This window comes from Mercenaria mercenaria, chromosome 7 (genome assembly GCF_021730395.1).
Source record: "Mercenaria mercenaria strain notata chromosome 7, MADL_Memer_1, whole genome shotgun sequence".
Classification (NCBI taxonomy): Eukaryota; Metazoa; Mollusca; class Bivalvia; order Venerida; family Veneridae; genus Mercenaria; species Mercenaria mercenaria.
In genome coordinates this window covers 63,097,550-63,121,580 of record NC_069367.1, presented here as the reverse complement: position 1 = coordinate 63,121,580, position 24,031 = coordinate 63,097,550, and the positions used below count along the sequence as shown (strand labels likewise).

At 34.8% G+C, this 24,031-nt stretch overlaps 2 protein-coding genes across 2 annotated transcripts; one reads left to right on the top strand and one right to left on the bottom strand.

The window, feature by feature from the left end:
• The first annotated feature begins 617 nt into the window (after nt 1–617).
• On the top strand, nt 618–15,646 carry LOC123554059 (uncharacterized). Its single transcript, XM_053548522.1, has 4 exons — nt 618–819; nt 7,382–7,464; nt 7,854–9,425; nt 10,444–15,646. The coding sequence occupies exons 3-4, from the start codon at nt 7,958–7,960 to the stop codon at nt 14,685–14,687; spliced, it is 5,712 nt and encodes a 1,903-aa protein (XP_053404497.1). The 5' UTR covers nt 618–819; nt 7,382–7,464; nt 7,854–7,957; the 3' UTR covers nt 14,688–15,646.
• On the bottom strand, nt 2,374–5,998 carry LOC128558635 (uncharacterized). Its single transcript, XM_053548523.1, has 2 exons — nt 4,960–5,998; nt 2,374–3,476 (listed from the first exon to the last, which is right to left on the bottom strand). Exons 1-2 carry the CDS (start codon nt 5,234–5,236, stop codon nt 3,373–3,375), a joined length of 381 nt encoding a protein of 126 aa, XP_053404498.1. The 5' UTR covers nt 5,237–5,998; the 3' UTR covers nt 2,374–3,372.
• Nucleotides 15,647–24,031: the final 8,385 nt, after the last annotated feature.

The window sequence follows — 24,031 nt, the reverse complement described above, 5'->3', positions numbered from 1 at the left end:
ACATTAATTTCATTTGATTCTTTTGAATAAAATGATAAAAAGATCTGCTTAGTCTCGAGTTTTAGCTTTGTTTTTGACACGTTTAATAGTATGAAAAGACACCAACGTAAGATCCGCTGTTTATGATTGCCTTGTGCATATACATAATAACACAACTTTTTCAGCCATAAACAGCAAGATTAATACATCTGTATTCTGTTTGTCTGTCTGTGAAAGTGACACAACTGAAGTGAAGTGATGGATTTCGTTTAGAACCTAAAACATAGAAATAATATTGTTTACATATTTCTGATAGAATATTTATAGTAAGGGCAACAGTTTTTGTCTTAAAACTTCAGGTCAACTGATAAGTCTGAGTTTATTTTAGATTTTTCAGATATTTGGTGAAAGTGCTTAAGTCTCAAAAGCTTCCCTGATTCTTGCATGTCAATTGTAGAACCATTACACTGTGATAAAGATATTTGTCTTTGCCAATAACTGATTAATACTCTATAATATATTCATAAAATAAACTTGGCAAAATTTCCGTTACGCAAGATATTGTTAATCCACAGAAAGATATAAACACAAAGCTGCATATCTTCAATCCATATGCGAATCTCAATATTAACAATATCTTATGCTGAGACAGATAATCAAAAAGAACATTTGGTTGGCCTTTTAGAATTGGATTGTTACCAAATCATTTATCAAAAGTATCTTATCGATATACGACCGATCTTCATGGGAATGAGAAATTTTACACGGAAGTTTTAGTTCACTGGAAGAAGACGGGATTTTTTGACAGATTTTATTTACATCATAAACATATTTGCTCAGGTAACTGCTTTCGTCTTTATTAATTAAATTTTAAATTGAAGTTATAATTGCCCTTTTTTAAACGCGCTATTCATTATTTTGTCAATATTATAAACTTATAAACTTTTATTTTCAGTCTTCAAATTTTAACTCGAATTCGGTTATTACTTCCGACATCTATTCACAGTTTGTCTCTATACCTTTAACTGTACTAAGATTTGTAACACTTAATATATAAACAAAGTTGTGGTCCTCATTTCTACTTTCGTTTTCAAATTTTCAGAAATCGGTACACGTACTATGAGGTAAAAATAAGCTAAAGATACTGTTACTTTCCGAAAATGTATTTAAATGAGTGGCCTAAGGTAAAGCGTTTACTTTTGAAGTATGCATATAGAATCGAGAACGTCCATGTGGATAGTTTGATTCCGTCAAGCACTACTCCTCATAAAATAAACAAACGTGTTTGTAACCATGGACGGTTTCAAACTAAAGTGGATCCATGCTCAAAAATAATGACAAAATACAATACATGCCCTGACCAACCCATGAACCGGGCTAGTCTAGTCTATACAACAACACTGTTGACCCATTTAAACGAGGCGTACCTTTTCGTGAAGAAAATGCGATGATGATTCATGACGTGTAAATTTTTCAAAACATTATTGATTGTTGACGCTTGGTGACTGCACTACACTGCGAAAAAAGGGTCAATATACGGGAGTGTACGGTCCCGTATATTTCGAAAATACGGGAGTATACGGGGTGTATATTACAAATATACGGACCTAGTATACAATCCCGTATCCGGAACATCTAGTATACGGGAAGTCCGTATATTTGTCATGCATATACGGGATCCCGTATACGCCGAATATACATACATGTATATTTCCCGTATATATTAAATATACGAGTTTTCAAAAAATAAAAAAATCAATTAGAAATGGTGTTTATTAGTGTTCTGCTTTAACATAGATTTTATTTCCATGTATTAGAAGGGTCTTTGAAATTCATCCCGTATACTTGTCGTATTTTAGAATATACGGAACACGTATACGAGCCTGTATATTCCGGATATACGTAGTATACGGGACCCGTATTTTTGACATATACGGACTGCAACTGCATCTAATATACGGGACATATACGGACCTGTATTTTCAAACATACGGGCATCGGATTTTTTTCCGTATACGCATGATATACTAAGTATACGGATCCCGTACTTTTGACTAAGTATACGGATCCCGTACTTTTGACATATACGGGGCATATACGGAACTGTATTTTTTGATATACGGGCTAGGGACTTGTCCCGTATGGTGTCGGCCCGGTACAATTTCTCCTTCTTTGCTGTATAGTAAAACAAGCACTTTTGGACATGGATTGTGAATTTCACAACAAAATTGCAGCATTGACAGCTCTGTATTTCTGAAGAGTAATACTATCCCAGTCAATATATCACAGAAAAACACCACCATCAACGATGAACTTTTTTGCTACACATCAAAGTATCTAGTCCATGTTTAAATTTCCCACTGACATCTGTCATGACCACCAGTCTGGTGTAGTTTTTTAATCCTTCCGCACAGAAATGTAATCCTGAAAAACACACATAAAACAACTGTTAAAGACATCAGAAATGACAAAAAATGTACACAGTATCAATAAATACATTTGGAATATAACATGTCAAAGTAGGGATAGCGTTAAATTGGGAACTTCAAAATTTCAAAGAACTACTTTCTAGGATACAACGATCCGGAAGTACTTCTATACCGGGGTGACACCTAAATCTTATCAAATTTTTAATTTAGCCAAATTTTTCCCATAAAATCTTGTAACTTAGGGTTTTGCGAGAAAAGTTACACAAGACATTGTCATCGCAAAGAAAATGCTGTCCCGCAGAAACATTTCACACATTAGACCTACTTTGCGGAGAAATTGGCTCGGAAACCGGAATTTTGAAGAAAAAAGGCACATTACAAAATTTGCCTTCCTTCTGAAAATTTCAATCAGATTTTCATGAAATCAACTGTGATATCACTAGTTAATGCTTATAGTATGTTTAATGTAACTTTAAGCTTATTTATTTTGAAAAATGATGTATCAAAATGAGTATTTACTTTAAAAATATGCAATTTTTAGTAAAAAATGCATAATTTACCCACTACAATTGCAGAAAAATGAAACTTTTAATGATTGAAAGACCAAAACCCACAAGCAAAGACCAATATGTGATTATATTTATGACAATTACTGAAAGTAAAACAGATCAATACATCACACCCTATCTTAAAATGAATTATTTCTTCGGCTAAGCCGAACAATGCCTGAAACGCCAAATGCAAAGCCAATCCGCACCATCTTGGAAGCAGGCAAGTGCGGAAGGTCAAGAACTCCAACTGGAGCCAGACACAGCTCAGGGTACCCCTGAAACTGTCAAGCAGTTACTGACATTTTAGGCTACAGTTCTGACTAAAGACATTAGGACCAGAGGGCAATGCACCGGTGGAACATGTAAATCGCTTACCGAAAACTAGCCGTCATTCTGCGGTATTACACTGGAAATCACAGCTTCTGCCCGCTCGACTTAATAGGTTGGTCTGGTTTATGGGTAGCTGCTGACTGGTTGTACGATTCTAAATTTCCTTCTGACATATGGAATTCATCGCCTGCAAATGACAAAAGAAAGATTGTGAACCGGTGTCGGCCTTTCTTGAGAAACAGCTGAGTGTGTGTGTATAGTTCTAAGTGTGATCAGGAACACCTATAGAAAAAAGTGACATAATATTCACAGATTGGTACCATCTATCATTTCTTTATCATTCTGATATCAACTGGTTCAGGAACTTTACAGGAAGTCTGTCATTAAAACACTGCAACTGAATAATTTTCTACATATATGTTAGCTTAAAACAGTGAAAAGAATATTAAAATAACTATTACCAGACAACCTCTTTCAGCACAGACAACAAAGTACCTGAAATGCACATTTAAAAGAATTGAAACACATAAATGCTATGAAAAAACAACATACAGAAAAACATGAATAAAAGTCCAAACAGGAAAAGTCCTATCTAAAGAATGAAGTAGAATGAATCGAGCAAAACTGAAATACAAATACCGTCAAGTTGTGTTTCCAGTCGGTACCAGAACAAATACATATTAAGGAAACTGCACGAGGCCGACCCAGGAAATCAGCCCCGTTAAATATTTTCTTAGTAACACAGACCTGCGTTGTAAACCTGAAAAGCAAATCAGAATAGAAGCATCCCATTCAAGGCAGAATGTATCTGACGACGGCCTGATGTGGGCTGAAGCTGAAAGCTCAGAATATGTTCTAAACTGAAACAACAAATGAATAAATAAAATAATACACAAACAACAACAACAACAACAACAACTATTTTATCACACTGAAGCAACCTCCATGTAATTCCCTGTGTAATACAACCAATGTCCTGTCAGTGTAAAGAAAACTTGTTATACATTAATAATGCCGACAAATGCACTCGGCACACCGGTAAGCAATGTCCTTCAATGCCAAAATGCTGGTAGCACACTGGATTTGACTGAAATGAGAAAAATAATTATTTCGTGTAATATTAGTTATGCGTCTCATACGCAAGGGAACGAACATTCACGCAATTTCTTTATATCATATATGAGACGCCTGCTGACTGGCTTTAACATCAGTGTAATAACACCGTGACCGGTTCGAGATCCAGGCCCGACAAGCAATCAGTCTCTCCAACTCCTGTTACGAAACCGACTATAACCTCATTTATAAACCCATCCGGTCCAAAATGTACAGCTTCCACACATACGACACTGTTCATCCACGGTCTACTGCGGCACTATATAACATGTTCACATATATATACTTATAAATTCTTCGGAAAAGAGACGCTATGCGAAATAGAATTTTTTTTTTAAAAATTTAAGAAATTTAAATTTATATTTTTTTCTTAAAATTAAAGTGAAAAACTAGGTGTCTTCTTTTTATATAGCCTTTTTAAAGCTTCCTGCTTGTTCAGTGTCTTTGCACTATAGTAGAAGACTGACAAATCAAGAGGAGACAACTATTACTCAAATTTCAAAGAAAATTCAACTACTGAATTTTTAAAATTTGAATAAAATTAAAATTTCACAAACCTTGGAAATATCCTTTTAGCCACTGATTTCTATTGTTATCAGTTACTAGTGTGTGAAGTTTCATGACTGTAAACCCTATGGTTGCTGAGATATTCCACTTTCTGAATTTGCCATATAGGTGTCGGCCCGGTACAATTTCTCCTTCTTTGCTGTATAGTAAAACAAGCACTTTTGGACATGGATTGTGAATTTCACAGCAAAATTGCAGCATTGACAGCTCTGTATTTCTGAAGAGTAATACTATCCCAGTCAATATATCACAGAAAAACACCACCATCAACGATGAACTTTTTTGCTACACATCAAAGTATCTAGTCCATGTTTAAATTTCCCACTGACATCTGTCATGACCACCAGTCTGGTGTAGTTTTTTAATCCTTCCGCACAGAAATGTAATCCTGAAAAACACACATAAAACAACTGTTAAAGACATCAGAAATGACAAAAAATGTACACAGTATCAATAAATACATTTGGAATATAACATGTCAAAGTAGGGATAGCGTTAAATTGGGAACTTCAAAATTTCGAAGAACTACTTTCTAGGATACAACGACCCGGAAGTACTTCTATACCGGGGTGACACCTTATATGCAAGGTATACGTAATATACGGATCCCGTACATGTGACATATATTGAATTTATTTGCATCTGATATACGGGGATATACGGAACTGTATTTTGTTGATATACGGGCCAGGGTTTTTCCTGTATATGCAAGATATACGTAGGATACAGATCCCGTATTTGTGTCACATACAGACTGAATTTGCTTTTCGTATACGGGAAATACACGGAACAGTATTGTTAAAATATACGTTGGCCAGATTTTTCCCGTATATGCACTATCCCGTATTTTTATTTTATTAGAACTAATCTGGTACATGGGGCACACACTGAAAGATGACATAGAATGAAGGTTAAACAAACCTTTAGCAGAATACGGTATGTTAGGAAAAATCAAGACAAAGACAGGGTATGAGAAAAACATTATCATCAATGGAGACAAGTCAGATTAAATTAACATTATATATAACATAAATACAGTTGTTTTTTTCTCGTACGATTATGTGTTATTTTTATTTTTTGTCCAAACGAAATAAGCAGAAAATGTAATTCTTGCATACCAGACCGGGATTTCCGGTATTTTTACCGGTGCTGGAAAAATCATCTTACACCCCAGGGTGTAAGATGACTCTCGTGCTTTTTAAATGACGTATTACGAACTACATATATAGAGATGATTCATGTAGTTTTATTTTCTTTCAAAAACGAAATAAAAATCCAATACCTTGACAGTTCCTCTTGGTTCCTGATAATATATTTCTCGATTCAAAGGACGTTATTTTATCAAAAATTCATAACGTTACGCTGCAACTGATAAAACAAAATCGGAACTAAACATTGTTATTTGTCTATGAAACGTCATGACATCTTTCCTGTTTACGGACGTTGCTTTCCTGCGCTTTGTTTAATTACGCTGCTATAAGAAATAGTTCTATAAAGAAGCCATTCGATTGATTTTATTATTATTATTATTTCTTGATGTCGGTATACAAGAAAAAGATTCTGTCACTGGTTATAGGTGCAGATGGGAATATCCGGCTCTCGGCTAAACAGTTACCCTCGAAGCCGGAAATCCCCATCTGCACCTACAACCAGTGAAAGAATCTTTTAGCAATCAATAACATTATGCATTTTAGATGTTCGTTTCTAATTGAAAAAAAAAAACTAACAATTCGCACATTTAAATATGTGCCGCACCGTTAACGCAACAAATCAGTATAGTAACACTTCTTTATTACTGTTAATACATTTTTCATTATTCCAGTGAATGTTGATTCCCACTACAGGCTTTTCGATTTGCCGTCTGCTAAAAGAGCAGTACATGCTTTCTAATGTCTGAACATGTATTCAAATTTAGCGCTTTGAAAAGATGCATGATGCATTCTGTGTTGGAATTCAATATGTAAGCAGGTTACAAATGATGTACCCCATGGAAATATTCAGTTTCATGATCTCAATAAATGTAAGCTTTTGTCTGTTGAGGTACGAATGCATTTTAGATGTTCGTTTCTAATTGAAAAAAACTAACAATTCGCACATTTAAATATGTGCCGCACCGTTAACGCAACAAATCAGTATAGTAACACTTCTTTATTACTGTTAATATATTTTTCATTATTTCATTTTCAAAACATTATTGATTGTTGACGCTTGGTGACTGCACTATATATATATATAGCTATGTACTGCAAAAAATAGTCTGCCCCAGTCATTTTATCTTTGTCACCTTATAACTTATAGAAATAATAGAGCTGTCGGTGTTTTGGGCTCTGTATTCATCTTCAAACAATTCTCGACTATGTATCTCTGATAGACTGCTCTGGTTTGGAACATCGCTATCTTATTTATTTTCAGATACCAACATGCAGTATGCGAATGGTTTTTTACAGTTGTTAATTTAGTGATTCCAAATGTGGCAAAGCGACTACAAGCAAATGGTAAGTCATCAGAATGTACATTGTTATATTGACAACGACGAGTATCCCTTATGTCTGGTAGAAATGAAAATAGCGGTATTAGTTATCATCAAAATAAGATTAAACTGTAGATAAATCAGAACCCGAACGGAACGTAACTTTGCATTTTTTACAATAAGCTCTGTATTTGTACCACAAGAATGTACATGTTATTTTTAAACCGCAATGCAATGGAAAACACAGTTCTTTTATTTCCCTCAGGATATTTTAATATTTGTGAAAATGACATTGCATCAGGAATGAAATCACAAGTGTTTCTGCATGCTTTGTCTTTAGATTGAGTTGCTGTTGGCATTATTGTTGCAATATAGAAAGAATCAAGTAAATATCCGTTTTTCTTTTATTTATAGACATGCGAAGAATGAATATATAAAGTGGTGGAACTGACACGACCAACAAAAAAAAAAAAAAAATAAAAACAACAATAACTGGACAAAGACACCGTGATGGTAAAATGTTCAGGCTTGAGCCAAGTGATGACCAGCATGCTCTCAGAGGGTCAAGGGAGGTCAAAGAAGAAGCGGGAGAAGTACGTACAGATAACGAAAGCAGAAAAATGCAATGCAAAGGAATCGAACTTAGCTCGGTAAGGCCTCAGTCTGAAAAAGACTCTGTACACAAAACTATAGATAGCCGACCAAGACAAGAGCTTGACAAACGATCATCTGTGCGGGAAAGCGGGAGAAGCAGTGCTGAAAGATATAATCGAAGTTTTGGTGCAAGGCCGAAGGAGATAAACTGTAGCAATCGGTATGGTAGAAAAGGTTCCACTCGGTACGAAATGCCTAGATTAAATAATAGATCTGGAGAGAGAATTCGGGCACATGAAGAAACCAAAAGGTTAAAGTTTGATCGAACGTTCAAAATGAAAAATTGTTCACGGTTTAGAGATGATTCTAAAAGTATCAAGTCAGACTCACAACCTTGCCGTAATGGTACACAAAAGCCAACGCCTGAATCTATTGACCTTTCAGAGATGTCAAAAGGAAGTAAAAACATTGATTATGAGAGTGAAATAGATTCCGACGATCAAGAAATGAAGAATTTAAAAAAAGTAAAGGAATATAGTAAAGGATCAAAATTAAAACATAGAAATAAACGATGTGAGAGGAACTTTATAGGAAAGCAACCTCAAGCTAAACCAACTTTTCTGTACGTTGTTATCGGCGATAATATTTATAAAACTAGCAATCTGAAACAATTTTTGCTTCACAGAATGGGAAATCCAAGCGCTCTTACACTTGAAGTTGTAAATACTTCTGGTGCGATAAATGATGCATGTAACAATAACATAATTACAGTTAAGTTTGAAAGTTACAGAAAAGCCTCTGCAGCTAGGTACTTGCTGCATGCAAGTAACAGAAATGTTTCAAGTAAAGTACGTTGTTTCTTTAGCATAACGGAAGCACAAGGAGAAAAAGTAGATAACACAAGAGAACGTGAAGCAAAACTTAAAAAGACATGCAAAGAAATTGACCAGTTAACTGAAAAAGCAGTAAGTAAACATCAAGCAAAAATTAACGAAGTGAGTAAACGTCTTTCAACTGTCAAGAAAGAACTTGGAAAAAAGCGTGGTGTTCCCCTATTGACATTTGACAAGCTTAGTAGCGAAAAGTATGCATTCAAAGATAAATTACAAGAATTAGAAGGGCAAAAGAAAGAATTCACAAAACAAGTCTCCTGCATGAAAAAAGAACTTAAAAAACTTCTAACATATGATAAGTTTGACCAGAAAATGAAAGAGGTTAGGAAAGCTTTCGGTGTTGAATGTCGACGGCTTGCAGCGGCACTACCGATATACGCAAGGCGAGCCGATATACTGACAACAGTCAGGGAAAACCAGGTGTGCGTGATTCTCGGTGAGACCGGGTCTGGCAAATCAACGCAGATAGTACAGTATCTTTCCCAGGCAGGTTTTGCAGGTAGGATCTCTCTCATCTTGTTAAATTACGATCATCCAAAAACCGATCATAGAATTATATAGTTTTTGCGAAGGACTCGTTTTTGCATTGAATGAGTAGCTAATGTTAACATATCATCTTTCACATTCATTTATTGACAAATATATCAATTACGAAAAATCTTGTTACATTCTAGTATACTATATGCCAAAACAAACACAAATAGTGCCTAAACGAAAACGTGACTATGATTTCCTAACGCAGTGTAACTAAAGCCAATGTACGAGAAGTGTACAATTTAGATTAATCCTCTTGTTGGATTCTTAGCCAGGTTTTCATCAAAATTCCTTAGATCTTATAAGAAGTTGTACCATGACCGATTTATCTGTTTGCCATACATTTAGTAGCATATTGTAACACTAGTCTGAGTTATGGAAAAGTGGCCATTTATTTTTATTTTGTGTTACTACTAGTCATAACATGTTTTCGTAACCCCCAAGTAAATAATGTCGAGGACGTCATATTGTCTGTAAAATCGCCACGGATAACATTGTCTCGAACGGGAATGGAACCCAAGCAACCCCGCAATTTCTTATATTGTGGTCTTACGGTAATTGGGTTTGATAATGAATTTGACAACACATTTGAGATAAAAAGAATATGTCATCAAACATAAAATATGTTAAGCTTTATGGTAATAAATAAATTAACAGTAAAAACTATTGGCCATTCTCATTAGAAACACCTAGATACATTATCAAACAGTTTAAACATTAGTGAAGTTGTCCAGTCTGTCTTATAAGGTTACTTTATTTCACATTGTCAAATTCATTTAAACTCTGTGAATATTTATAAAGTTTATTTCGATCACAATCTGTCAGTCTGACCATTTTAAATGTTCAAAAGGCACGAGTACTCTGTAACAGGAATTTCATGATTTTATCAGTACATTTTCAGCTGACTACTTCCTTTATGATAACTGTTATATTATGAATTCACAAGCAGAAATATGAATTGTACACTTTAGTTTTCGTTTCAGATACAGGCCGAATTGCTTGTACGCAGCCACGAAAGATAGCTGCTGTCAGTCTTGCGACACATGTTGCTTCAGAGCTTGCCTCCAGTGTTGGTCAGATTATTGGCTATAAAGTTGGAATGCAGACAAAGATGTCAGCCGTAACAAAAGTACTCTTCATGACTGACCATATATTACTGAATGAATGTTTACAGGATCGACTTTTAACAAAATACTTCTGCATTCTAATAGACGAAGCACACGAGAGAAGTATTCATACCGATTTACTTCTCGGCATGCTGAAAGAGACCCTGGATAAAAGACCAAATCTTAAGGTTATTGTAACATCGGCGACAATAGATCCTGATGTATTTATAAAATATTTTGGTGGTAGGGATCAATGTCCTGTCCTGAGGGTGTCTGGAAGAACATTTCCTGTAGATATATCCTGGGAACAGAATGATTCTTTTGACAACCCATTTCCCGAAGATTACGAGAGCAAAGCGATCAAAAAGGTGATTGAAATTCACCAGTCTACAACGATTGAAGAGGGGGACATTCTCATATTTGTTACATCCCCAGCCGAAACAGAAAGATGTGTCGAAAACTTGAAGAAAAGGTTAGGGGAAAAAGATATTCTGTGTTTACAGTTACATGGCAAACTAAGAGCAGAAGAACAACAACTGGTTTTTGAGAGAACACCTGTGGGAAAACGAAAGGTCGTTTTTGCAACCAATAGTGCTGAGACGTCAATAACGATTCAAGGTATCAAGTTTGTTGTAGACACAGGCGTTGTGAAAGAAATGAGGTTTGATCCGAAGAAAAACATGAATTCACTTGACGTGATTCCAGTCAGTCAAAGTTCAGCAAACCAAAGAAGTGGACGTGCTGGTAGAACAACATCAGGAATTTGCTATAGGCTGTACACTGAAGAGGACTACAAACGAATGGAAAAGATCGCAAGCCCGGAAATTCTAAGGCTACAAGTATCTCAAGCTATACTTAAGCTTATGGAACTTGATGTTGATCCAATGAAGTTTGACTACGTTCAGTCACCTTCAAATGAAGCCATGCAATCTGCGATGATGGAGCTTAAAGATATTGGTGCTGTTGAAGACTCTGGTTTATCCAACCTTGGAAAGTGGGTTGCAAAGCTGCCTATTGAACCCAGACTCGGTTTCTTAATAAGGAAAGGTATTGATATGGAGATCCCCACGGAAGCTGTAGTAGTAGCTTCTAGTTGTAACCAAACAGGAATGTTTTTCCGAGTTGGAACACAAGATGAGAAAAAGCAGTCGGACAAAAACAAAACCAAATTTTGTCACGAAAATGGAGATTTACTTACAATGTTAACTGTTTACAGAGAATGGGATAAGGTTCATGAAAAAGGAAAAGGGAAATGGTGTGAACAAAACTGTATAAATGGAAAAGTAATGAAAGAGGTCAGGGAAATAATCAACGAAATTTTGTCTACATTGAGAAAAGAGGTAAAGGTAACGATCAAGTACCAGTTTAAAAGTCCAGATATTGCAGATCCACTAGTGCAAAAGCTTTTATTTGAAAGTATGACCTCAAAGCTTGGTTATTATCTTGGACACGAACAAGCCGGATATGTTATAATTAACAGTTTACAAAGGGTACAGATCCATCCGTCTTCAGCAATACTGTCACTAGGCTATTATCCGACATGGATTGTCTTTTGCAAAGTCTTGAAAACTTCTGCAGACTTTATTACTGGTATTACAAATGTGTCCGAGGAAGTTATAACCGAAGCAGTCGAGCAGGGAAAAGTGTCCTTCGATTTGAAATTCTTGGAAAGTCAGCGAATTACTTTAGTTCGACATATTTTAGTAGGAAAACATATTTATTGGAAATTCGTCGGTCCAATGCATAGAAAACGACAAGAGTTAGAAGAGAAAATAAGTAAGACTTGTGCCGATTCATTAGTAATTGTAGAAACCAACAGAAAACATGGTAAGATAAGTTTATTTTGCCTACCAGAGTACGAAGACAAAGCAGTTAATATGTTGCGGTCAGTCTTGAAAATATTACCACAGGATTTACTCTTCGAGTCAGAAGAAATATCTATCGGAAATGAAAACAGTGGTATTCGCGCTGTAGTCCGTGGAGGCGGTACGGCTGTTGATGTACTGATGCCACACGAATATCGGTCTATGAACATCTGGCAGAAAAGGGACACTATTGACTATGATATTTCCGAGGAAAGCGCCCGTAAAGTTTTTGAATTCTTTGGTCCGGTCGAGCAAATAAAAAGACCGTCAAGAAAGAAACGAGGAAAAGAGCTACTTTGGGGCAAAGTGACGTTTACCCATCAGAGCCATGCTTTTGCTGCTGTTCACAACATAAACAATGACGAAGATATAGAAATTACTGCAGAACCACTGACATTCAATCATGGAACGATAGCTGCTCAACAAGGATTCAGAATGAAAATAACCTGGTGTAGAAGGCCATCAAGGGGTCATTGCTTTGTTTACGTGGAGCAAAAGGAAGATGTTCCGCTTCTTTTAGATGCGTCGCTGGAGATTGACGGAAAGGTACTTGACGTTTCACGCAGCAAGGAACAGTCTGATTTGCACATTATCGGTTTGGGGCCGGAAATTACGGAATATCAAGTGAAAGAAGCTTTATCAGAAGTACTTGGTATTTCCTTGGATAACAATCGCGATAGATTTAAAGTGATAATCCCGCGTTTAAACGCAACTTTGGCCGTAAATGAATGGCTCCGTAAGCAAGACGAACTTTCGAGAATAATTTCTATGTATGCGAAGAGTGATTCTTTTCGTGTTCATGTAAAGCAATACAAACCGAAAACGGTCATGTGCACAGCGTTTGTAACGTTTTCAGATATGCAAATATGCTACGATACTGGAAACAGACTAACAGAAAATTATCATAGAATCGACAGACAGCCAATACATGTCAGTATAGAGTGTAATTCAACGATACATGTCAATAACAGTTTGTATCAGATCGTTAAAGAAGACATAGATCAACTGATTAATTGGTACGTAGAAAGGAATTCAAGTACAACTTTGGAAGTAAGAACCTTAAAATCGGGAGATGTAGCTTTAGATCTTAAGGCAGAAAATCTTCAAAAGCTTGCCAAAGCGAAAGTTAGAGCTGATCGTATAATAGGTGGTGAAGAGTTTAATTGCGAGAATAAGGATAATCTCCGTGTGATATTTCGAAAGGACGGCAGGCAAAAGGTACAGGAGATGGAGAAGACAACAAACACAGTAATATCACTGGATGAGAGGCAAATGAAAATAAAGGTTCAGGGACTTGCACAGAACAGAATTCGTGCTGTAGAAATGATAGAAGATTACATTTCAAAACATGCAACATCTTTAGAAAAGGACATTCGTCTTAAAGGGGAAGACAATCCACCAGGCCTTATGAAAGCGCTTTTAGTTAAATATGGAGTAAGTTTTGAAAATCTTAAAGAGGAAACTGGTGTGACTGGGATTTACCTTGAGCCGCGTTCACACGAAATAACTATATCAGGAAAGGAAGAAGCTATTATCAAAACTTTAGAAATAATAAAAAGAATGAGGGACGAAATGAAAAATCAGGCTGATGTAAACACCTTTCAAAGTGAGTTACCGGACTGTCCAATCTGCCTGTGTCCCATTGAAGAAAACGAATACTACCGACTGGAATACTGCGGGCATGCGTACTGTCAAGTTTGTATCGCGTCCCAAGTGCAAAATGCAGTATCTAATCGACAGCTCCCCGTTGTATGTGCCTCAGAGAATTGCAATACACCACTTGTGATCAGAGACATACAGTTCCAGATAAAAATCGGTAATCTAAAAAAGAAAGCGCTTACAGATGCGGCTGTGACATGTTTGGTGAATAAAAAGAGCAAAAGGTTTCATTTTTGCATTACACCAGATTGTAATATTGTCTATCGGTCGACTTCAAAGGGAGGCTTATTTGTATGCCCAATGTGCCGAGCAAGAATATGTACCGCCTGTCATGCACCGTATCACGATGGTCTGACATGCTTCGTGTACAAAAGGGCAGGGAATGACGTCGACTTAGTAAAAAAATGGCTGAAGAAAGACCCATTCAACCGGAAACAGTGCCCAAAATGTGATTTTGGAATCGAAAAGAAGGGCGGCTGCGATCACATGCAATGTACAATATGTAAAGCACACATCTGTTGGAAATGCTTGAAATACTTTTCGAACGGTGCTGACTGTTACGGACATTTAGTACAGACCCATGGCTTAATCGTTTGAAAATGAACCCTTGTACGTTTTGCTTGTTGGAGGAGCGTGTTGTTTTTAACTCCAGATTTAAGCAATCTCTTCTGAACAGTGACTAATCTATAGGAATCATTGGACATACTTACCTCGTTTTGTCCAACGCTGCTGTCAGACAATCTAACCAGTATATATTATATTTTCTTATCGGTAATAAGGGGCATCCAGTAACCCTTTGTACCATTATTTGTGTCTTCGTCTTCCCTAGAAGTTACTAAACTATTCCAAAAAGAAACCCACGACCAGCAGAAACACAGAAAGTTGAGGATTGCCGTAGTCCGTTATTGATTATAAACCATCTAAAGTGCACAACTTCTGACATTTTTCTTTAATAGCGCTTTGTAATGTATATTTTGTGAGTTTCATTCTCAACATTGATTAATATTGACCATATTTATCTTATTGCACGTACGTATAGGAACGTTCTCTTGTTTTTTTACATGAATGTCTTTTTACGGTCTCATCTGTTTTTGTTTTCCATAATTTTGAATGGTATGTCGCAGATGGTAAAGTTACGTTCGATCATTATTCAATGCCTTTCCGGTGATCTGTCTTATTAGAATTATATTCGCTTGGACATTTAGACATTAATTGCAGGGAATATACTATTAGGTGTTAATTACCTATATTTAGTAGATTCGATAAGCATTTCTGTACATACTCCAGTAGAATAATAGAGAAACGAGACTGAACCTTATTGCAATTCGTCACATTTCTATAGAACTGAAACATTGTTACATTTTATCCAGACTAAATGCATAATGAACTAGACAAAGCATTACCAGGGGCAAATTTTAAGCGGGACAATATCTGGGTGTTCGGAGGCCTGCACATTCGGGATTTCAAATATGGTTCACAAATATAAGAAATACCGGTGGCTTTAATATTGACAGTATTTATGTTTGTACATCATGTTAAAATCATTTCAACGTGTTTCAGATCTATTGTTTTTTGTATTTACATTTATTTCTTTTAATTTCAACTTTGTTTCCTTTTACTTTTCAGTGTATTTAAGGTCAACATTTCAATGAGTCCTTCATATTACGCCTTCTTATATTTGATTAAGATAATTATATATTCCAATTAAATTGGACTTATGCGCATTTTTCAAGCAAAATTCCAGCAGGAATAGATGTGTGTGTAAAAAGGATGGAGGAAATTATAACATTTAACCCAATATACCAAACTCTTCCTGTTACCAGTATGAAATAATAACTTTCCAAATACGACTTTTCTTATTTTGACTTGGGCAGTCATTTTAAGATAGGTAAAACATCATGCAGGAGTTGCTTCCCTTTCAACTTCAGAAAAAAAGTCTCCACCTATAGGTAAGGGAGATCACTGCGTAGAAGACTGAAGAAAAGAACTATTATTTTATTAGTCCGATTTCTTTATTTCTAAAGCATTAACTTAAAATACTTTTGCGGCGTTATCGTTAATCTAACACATTTAAATGCACAGCAACCGAAAATTGCTCTTATAAAACATTCATCAAACACACACTACGTGCGGTAAGATGCGCATTATGCCATTTTAAAGATCATTTGACATAATGGTTGAGAAATATGATAACATTTAAAATGTATCGAAATAAGCACATTCATTATATAATTAGTCTTTATTTTGTATATGTAGTCGCATTATGTTTTATAAACTGTTAATGTATGTAAATATTTCATATATAGTTAGAGTCTTTTTATTACTTAATTCATGTTATGGAGTGTTTTAATAGCCTCTATGTTTTTAGTTTCATCACATACAGTACACATTTAAACATGCATCTCGTAACATTTTCTATGTTAGAATATCAACAACGAATTACCTAGATTCAACAAACACGTAGCAATGTTGGCAAAATCTAAAGAAAGTTCCTTATGTAAAATTTGGTTTTTATACTGTTTGCAATTAATTTAGAAAGTTGATTGCTAGTTTTTAAAGGCGTTTCTCAACCAAATTCAAGGGTGAAGTAGAATGGAGATCTGAATTGAACAGCAGTATGCCCAGATCCGCTCTTACTTTCAAACGGAAGACTATTTTGAATCGTTTTAGATCCGCTTTCAGTAAATTTGTTGAGTGGCATCTTTTGGTCGATGTGAAACTGTTTCTGTTAATGACTTTTAATTAGTAAAGCCATCTCAAAACTCAAATAAGGGGAGTCAAATGCTGTTGTATAACAATCAGTAAGTGGCACGGTTATGCATCTTTACCGCAGAAGTAGATTATTGTCGAATATTTCTTCGGGTTTATGGTTTAATAGCTGGGGTAAATGTGTTTCAATAACTTTTGTATGATTTTATCCTTAACGATAACGCTGCACACATAATAAAAGATACATTATAATGTAGGGTTTTTCACGAAAATACAACCCTTTTCACTTTACACGCTTTTAGAAATAATATTAACACACTGCACGCCTTCTATAAAAAAATTTGGGAAATCACCAGTATAGACTTCAACATACATATCTTTATTTATTTACCCAAACAGCACATGAATCATCCCCTTTGATCAGTCTTATAAATTTTTTAACAAGGTCAGGGTTTCTTAACTGTTTTTCAAACTGTCGGTATTTGAAGGAACGGTATTTTTGTAATTAATATCTGTACGGGCAGGTCACAATCTGGTTATGTGTGGTTTTTTTTTATTTTTATTTTAATGTAAAAGTTAAAAGTAGACTTTAATAAACGATTAAACTTGCATGATTTGCCCTTCATTTAACACACCCTTTTAATACTGTTTTTCCACACAAAAACATGTCATGTTTATGTTAACATGAAGATTTATATAATTATTTCAACAAATTATGTGATGAAAATTGCTAATGTTATTGTCAGTAAAGATGAATATCGCAGACAAAGAATTTAAATTTACAATTTTACCTTCCCGAACAACAACCCCTACTAAAAGTCAATAAATACTCCCCAAAGGGGTTGCTCTACAGAGGGTTGCACGTATGCCCAAAAAAATTTAATTTAAACAACCGGGCGAATCCCTTTAATTCATTTCATCTTGTATTTTGACGTGCAGCTGTCCCGAGAGGTTGGTTATGTTTTACTAGTGTAACTGACGAAAAAATACCATCTTTTTTTTCAAAAAAATAGTGTATTGATTTTTTTATATTTATAGCGTATCATAATGATCTTACTCAGATTTTTTTTTTTTCTGATAAAGTAACCGGCTAATTGATTGCTTAAGATTCAAATTATATTTGCAGTATATTAGGGAATCGATCTTACCGATTTTCGTCGCGAAGCGACGAAAATCGGGATCGAATCCCACTACGGTAACATACGAGGGTATCCAAACAACACATACTATCCAAATCATTGTGTACACTACGGTAGCGCTTTCATACTGTCGCACTGACCTGTGTACTTTCGCTCGGGGCATTATGGGTAAGAACTATTTTCAACATGGAGTCGTAAACAAGGAAGTGAAAGTGTGCTTTGCATTTTTAGTTGAATATTCACCATTGTTGTTTCCAGAGTATGATTAATTCTAGTGTATCCATTTTAGTATCATTTGAAATGATGAATTTAAATTATCTGCAGTTGTGCAAATCGATTCATACATGAAAACGACATCGTTTAGCTTGTTTACCTGCAAAATAGTTGTACATGTATATTTCTGTACAGCTTTTTGATTGTTTGTTTTGGGGTTTAAAGCCGTTTTCAACAGTATTTCAGTCATGTTACGTCCGGGAGTTAACCTAACCAGTGTTCCTGATTTCTGTACCAGTACAAACCTGTTCTCTACAAGTAACTGCAAACTTCTCACATGAATCGGAGGTGGAGGACAAATTTTTTCAAACACAAATATTGTTTATCAAATAGCCGCAAAGAACATTAGCCCCGCCCGAGGATCGAACTCACGATCCGTAGATCTACGTGCTACCTACTGAGCTGTACATGTACATCATTCATTGTACGAATGTACAAAAGTATTGAACGTACCATTTTCGAATTCAGTATAACTATAAATTGAAATAATGTCAATCATACATTTTTTTTATTTTTTGCAGGACTAATTTCCAGTTCGATGTAGTTCAGTAAGGCTAAATGTACAGTCTAGTCAGAAATGGTCCAGACTTAAAAGGCTAATTACCAGATGCACACTTTGTTTTCTTGTATTGTATTCTTGTTTTGTTAATTGATATTTTTTCTATACAAATTTGAATAAACAGTTGATAATTAGTACGAGTTTATATGATATCGGAATAGTAAAAATCTTAAGTTATTCAATAAAGATTTCTCAGCTTGCTTCAAAATTGTAAAAAATCTCAGAATTAATTTCCCGGTGAGGACAGTCAGTGACAGGTAGCTCAGTTGGTTAGAGCACCCCAGACATAGAAGTACAATGTCATGGGGAGGTCTCAGGTTCGAATCCTGACCTGGCACTTGTCCACCTTATTACCACCAATTATGTCAATATACACTTCCAAATTTTAACACATAAATCTTCAATTCTTGATGTATGTACATTTGATCTTATGATATTTTTCATAACACAGCACATTTAGAAAGTGTTTCAAGAATTTTGCCATGGAAAACTTATGAGACTGATGCTTTAATTTATTGTTGTAAATTTTGTTGTTGAATACAATATCCTATTAACTTTGATATAATGTTACAGTTTAGATACATGAAATGGTAGGTATATACAAATGTAACATTTACATTTTTTCAACTGAGAAACAGGCATGTCCCATGTTTTATAACTGCAGGTCAATAGGTAATACAAACTAGCACATTTTTGTTTTATTTAGTAAAAATTGACTAGATGAATTTCTGACCAAGATACTAGTAACAGTATATTACTTACATATTTGTAAAGGTCACTATAAAAAATCCTTGCATATTTCTTAATCTGCTGCATGAACTGTCAGAAAGGTGTAGTGATAGAAAATAATGGAATCTTTTGAAACTAAGTGACATTCTTATTTTCGTATCTGAATAAATTATGAATAAAATCCATTTCAGAAGAAAGGGACTTGATTTAAACATATTGCTTTGTGTTTTAAATGGTATGGTTGACAATAATATTACTAAAAGTTTTGGTTGGAAGATGTAAAAAAAGATGGAGAGAATCTTGGTCAAATATTGGAAATTAAACCTACTTTCTGAGAGAAGAATGAACCAAATATTTTACAACTAGCCTGGGAAATAGAATTTTTGTGTGAAATACTATCAAATTAAAACATTGAACAGAATCTAGAAACATTTTAAACATCTTTTATTGACTGTATATTATATACACATTGTTAACATTTTAGTTATTATTTTCATTTAAGTTATGAGTGTATTACCCTTTTACCTCTTACTGATTTGATAAAATGTTTTAATGTGTGTACCAGTAATAATATTAATAATCATTAGTAATATTGCATGACTTCTTACATAAATATCTGGTCCATAGTTTGTGTTTTATGACTTGTCTAATATTTGAGAATAATAGTTAATATTAATGTCTAAAGTCATGTTATATACCACTTATTGAATGGCTTGCCAGTCAGTATTCATGACTTAGCCCTTTTTTACTATTGATCAGCAAATACTTCCATTAATAATTAAGGATTTTATATGTTTACCTGAAGTGTATTTGTTTGATATGTTCCCCATGTTTAAAAGGCCTGTTAATTAATAAAAAAATAGACTGCAAAATAATAATGTGTATGAACTTTAATATATGTACAAATAAAACTGGAATTTACAAAGGTGGTTGTTTTTCACTCATGATAGTGATGTTGAAAACTGAAATTCTGTCAGTATTACATTGTCCATGATTCATACGTTAACGATAAGTACTTTTTAGCATTTCCAGTTAGTAATAGCAGAGAAATTATTCTCTCTTTTGTCTGTCAGTGGTGCACCAAGGGAAGGACTAGACTATCAGAATTGCAATATGTAAACTTTGAGTAAGTGTTTGGTTATTAACACTTTGAACAGAATATGAATTATGATATACATGTACATTGACATGGGGTGCCAGCTGGTATATCAGGCCACACAGTATTCCTTCTTGATGACATGACTTAAGCACTCTATTTGTGCATCATTTAGACGTTTAGGACATTGATCTTATGGTATTTAAGTCTCCAGATCAAAATTGAATATACTATAATTGCGTTGCAATACTATAGTATAGGAAAGTGAAAGTAGATTTTCCTTTTTGTCAAAAAATAATTCTATGACACGAGTCAGAGAACGATAACGGTTTAAAAAGTTTAAGTAATCACAATTACGCATATTTCTAGTAATAACATGCAAAAAATAAGTAGATTCTGAACATTTACCGTCCTCCGCGGGACTATGTTTTAGTGTATGTACAATTATCCAAAATCGGCTAGTTATCAGTTCCTAGTATAGAGGTTAGACGGAATGTGTGACGTCACGCTCTATGTATAGAATGCTATCCAAATAAAAAAATATGGAGTTCCGGTTTGGACCATGGGCGTGCGACGACCCCGATGAAATTCGGGATATCACGGTCTTCGTTAATGTTAATAAGCGTCCGTCAGATCAGTAGGCGAAACGCAATATCCGCACAATAAAATGTCTGCGACTCGAAAGAATTTTCAAAGTAAGCTTTTAAATTTTTATTGCGTCAGAAGCTAATCAGCCGGTAACGTGCCCTACACTGATAAAAATTTGTGATACAAACATGTTTTATTCAATACTGATAGCATTTTTAAACGGCGACATTTGAACATTTTATATTTAGAGTGAGAGTAAGTTACACGGGCGCCGACATTTAGAAAATTTGAGGAATAAAAAAACATTCTCCAACGAGTTCTTCAGCTCGGGAATGAGAGAATAGATCACCTTTGTGTCGCTTTTCAGATCGTATTTAATTCCTTTCCGGTACTTTAGTTCTTTGAACTTTTTATTTACTAAGCCTATATTGAATTTTTAAAATTAAGAAATCCGTGATTTTATTTGCGGGCATGACTGATTAATGAATTATTTTACTTTTATATAGAATATGGACGGCATTTCCATTACAGCATGTGCATGGTTGGACCTGTTGACATTTTTAGAAACGTGATTTTACTAACTTTCCATTGTATAATAATAATGTAAACAAACACCCCACCCATAAAAAACATAGAAATTCCTTATTTTTTACATTTTTATTTATTAAATCAATTTGAAATGGGCCTTTTAGATTATTAATTTCTTAAGCTCACTGCATGTATAAAACAGTAATTAAGTTGAGCTTGTGATTCTGCCGATAAGCTGTGCTGGGCCTAATATACATTATAATTTATAGGAATTCGGATCGGCTTATAGAAAAAATATAGTTTTTAAAAAACGGGCTGGTAACATTGCCCGATCCGGGCTTTCGACATAAAAACTAACAACATTTTTGAAAAATAGTAAAGATATTTCTTTCCCAAACTTGGTTCATCTGTTCATATGACACAAATTAAAATAAAAATAACGGGTTGCCTTCAGTTTGGTAGAATTATTTCCCTTTTTCAGATTTTATGATGCAAAATTTTTTGAAGTTCAAAAAATTATGTGTTAATGCCATTACATTATGCTTTTGGGTGTTTGTTTCGAAATTTTCCAAAACTCATTTGACACCGTGCAAATTGTCACAGTCGAGATAGCGTTTGATAAGCGCAACTTGGCGCAGACATGCAATTCCGCTCGATCTTTTTTTGGAAAAATATGTAATCCCTGTTTACACTCGAAACTGATACAACCACATTTTAAAAAAAATTTGGGTTTATTAAATACATCCCCCATTTTAAAATAAGTCATATCTGATCCCTAACAAGTTCTAATTACAAAAATACAGCCTTTATCTGGAGTTCTGAAGCATGCTCGATTAGTTGGTCCAGAATTATAAAGGGAAATTTGAATTCAAACTGTTCATAAATGCAAGAGTTTAAGAGTTAGTCAGAACCATAATCATGCAGAAGATGTAATTACTTTCACAAATCACGGGGCTCAAATTTTGGACTCGCTAAATGCAATCAATTTCATGGAATGAAAATTTAAGATAAAAATTTCACACAATTTATTTTGTAAATACAAATAATAGTCAAAATTTTTGGGCGGTTTTTGTTAATGTTTGTGATTCGCTTTCATTGAGGATAACATCTTTTTTGGTTAGCCATTTTTTGTTAAATGGATTACTGATTATAAAAGAAATGTAGAGGTCTATCTATAATTAAATCTAGAACGCGGGCTATCTTACTAATTCGTACATGTATCAGTTGAATCGCTATTTATAATATTGGGTACGAAAATTTGGCCTTTGCCGTAGTTTCAGCCAGTTTAAGTTACGCCATCAATGATACATTCCAAAATTACTTTGAAGGTCATTTTGAGTTATAACGCACAAAATTGTACACCAAGGAAAACCGTGCAAACAATATTGAAGTTCTAGCATGATTTTTTAAGGATATTCTAACATTCTTAATTGAAAGTCAAAAATTTGAAAGTAGATTTCAATTAAGCAACAAGAAAAAAAGCTACATGCTAAAATTTGCAGTATGTTGGTCAAAAAAGTTAAATTTTGAGCTCTGCAAATGCAAACTGAAGCCGCTCACTTACTTTTTGGTCCGATGCTTTCATTTTCCTGTTCTCCTAGGAATCCCAAATCGAGCATGTCCCCAAAACAATATGATGAAGTATTTTGAGGGTATGAGCAGACCAGTTGTTTTATGGTTCAAAATTCGGTTTTAAAAGTTCGGCATGTGAAATTGGTGCCCGGGCTTGGAAAATTTTCTAGGGGGTTTTCCAGCATGGTTAGTTGAAATCTGAATTTTGTACACTGCACACATACTCAAATACGTTTAAAGTTATAACGTTTTATGAATCATGACTGTCAGATACCAATAAACAATTGTAGCATTGTCGGCTCCTGTGTTCATACTAAACTGAGAAGACAGAACAGATTCTTCTAGCTGCTTTACCATCTTTTTTTTGCCTTTTCATGAACCGAGCAAAGTGAAGGTCATAGACCACCAAGTCAAAAAGGTACCTGGAATTCAGGGGGTTTAAAGAAAATGTTCATACCTGTCAAGACAACACGCATTGCGCGTGTGCCACACGCTTTTTCGGCCCTTAGATCACTTTCACACCGCCTACTATTCAAGGTCACACCCATTTTAAAAGAAATAAAGCAATCAATTGTTTTTTTCGTAGAAAATTATTGAATCAAACATGCAAGGTGACTTTGACACAGTTTTTTTTATACCGTATAATTTAGCTTTTAAACATTCACTGGTGCAACATGTGATTTCTACCGCATGAATAAACATCACAAAAGATAAACAATGGAGGAGCTAATTAAAAACCCGATCTATT

Excerpts from the sequence above, each read along its gene's own strand:
- LOC128558635 (XM_053548523.1), bottom strand. The coding sequence starts at position 5,236 with ATGGTGGTGTTTTTCTGTGATATATTGACTGGGATAGTATTACTCTTC. Across the intron at positions 3,477-4,959 it reads GCTAAAAGGATATTTCCAAG|GCGATGAATTCCATATGTCA; the intron begins GTTTGTGAAATT and ends TGTCATTTGCAG.
- LOC123554059 (XM_053548522.1), top strand. The coding sequence starts at position 7,958 with ATGTTCAGGCTTGAGCCAAGTGATGACCAGCATGCTCTCAGAGGGTCA. Across the intron at positions 9,426-10,443 it reads TTCCCAGGCAGGTTTTGCAG|ATACAGGCCGAATTGCTTGT; the intron begins GTAGGATCTCTC and ends TTTTCGTTTCAG.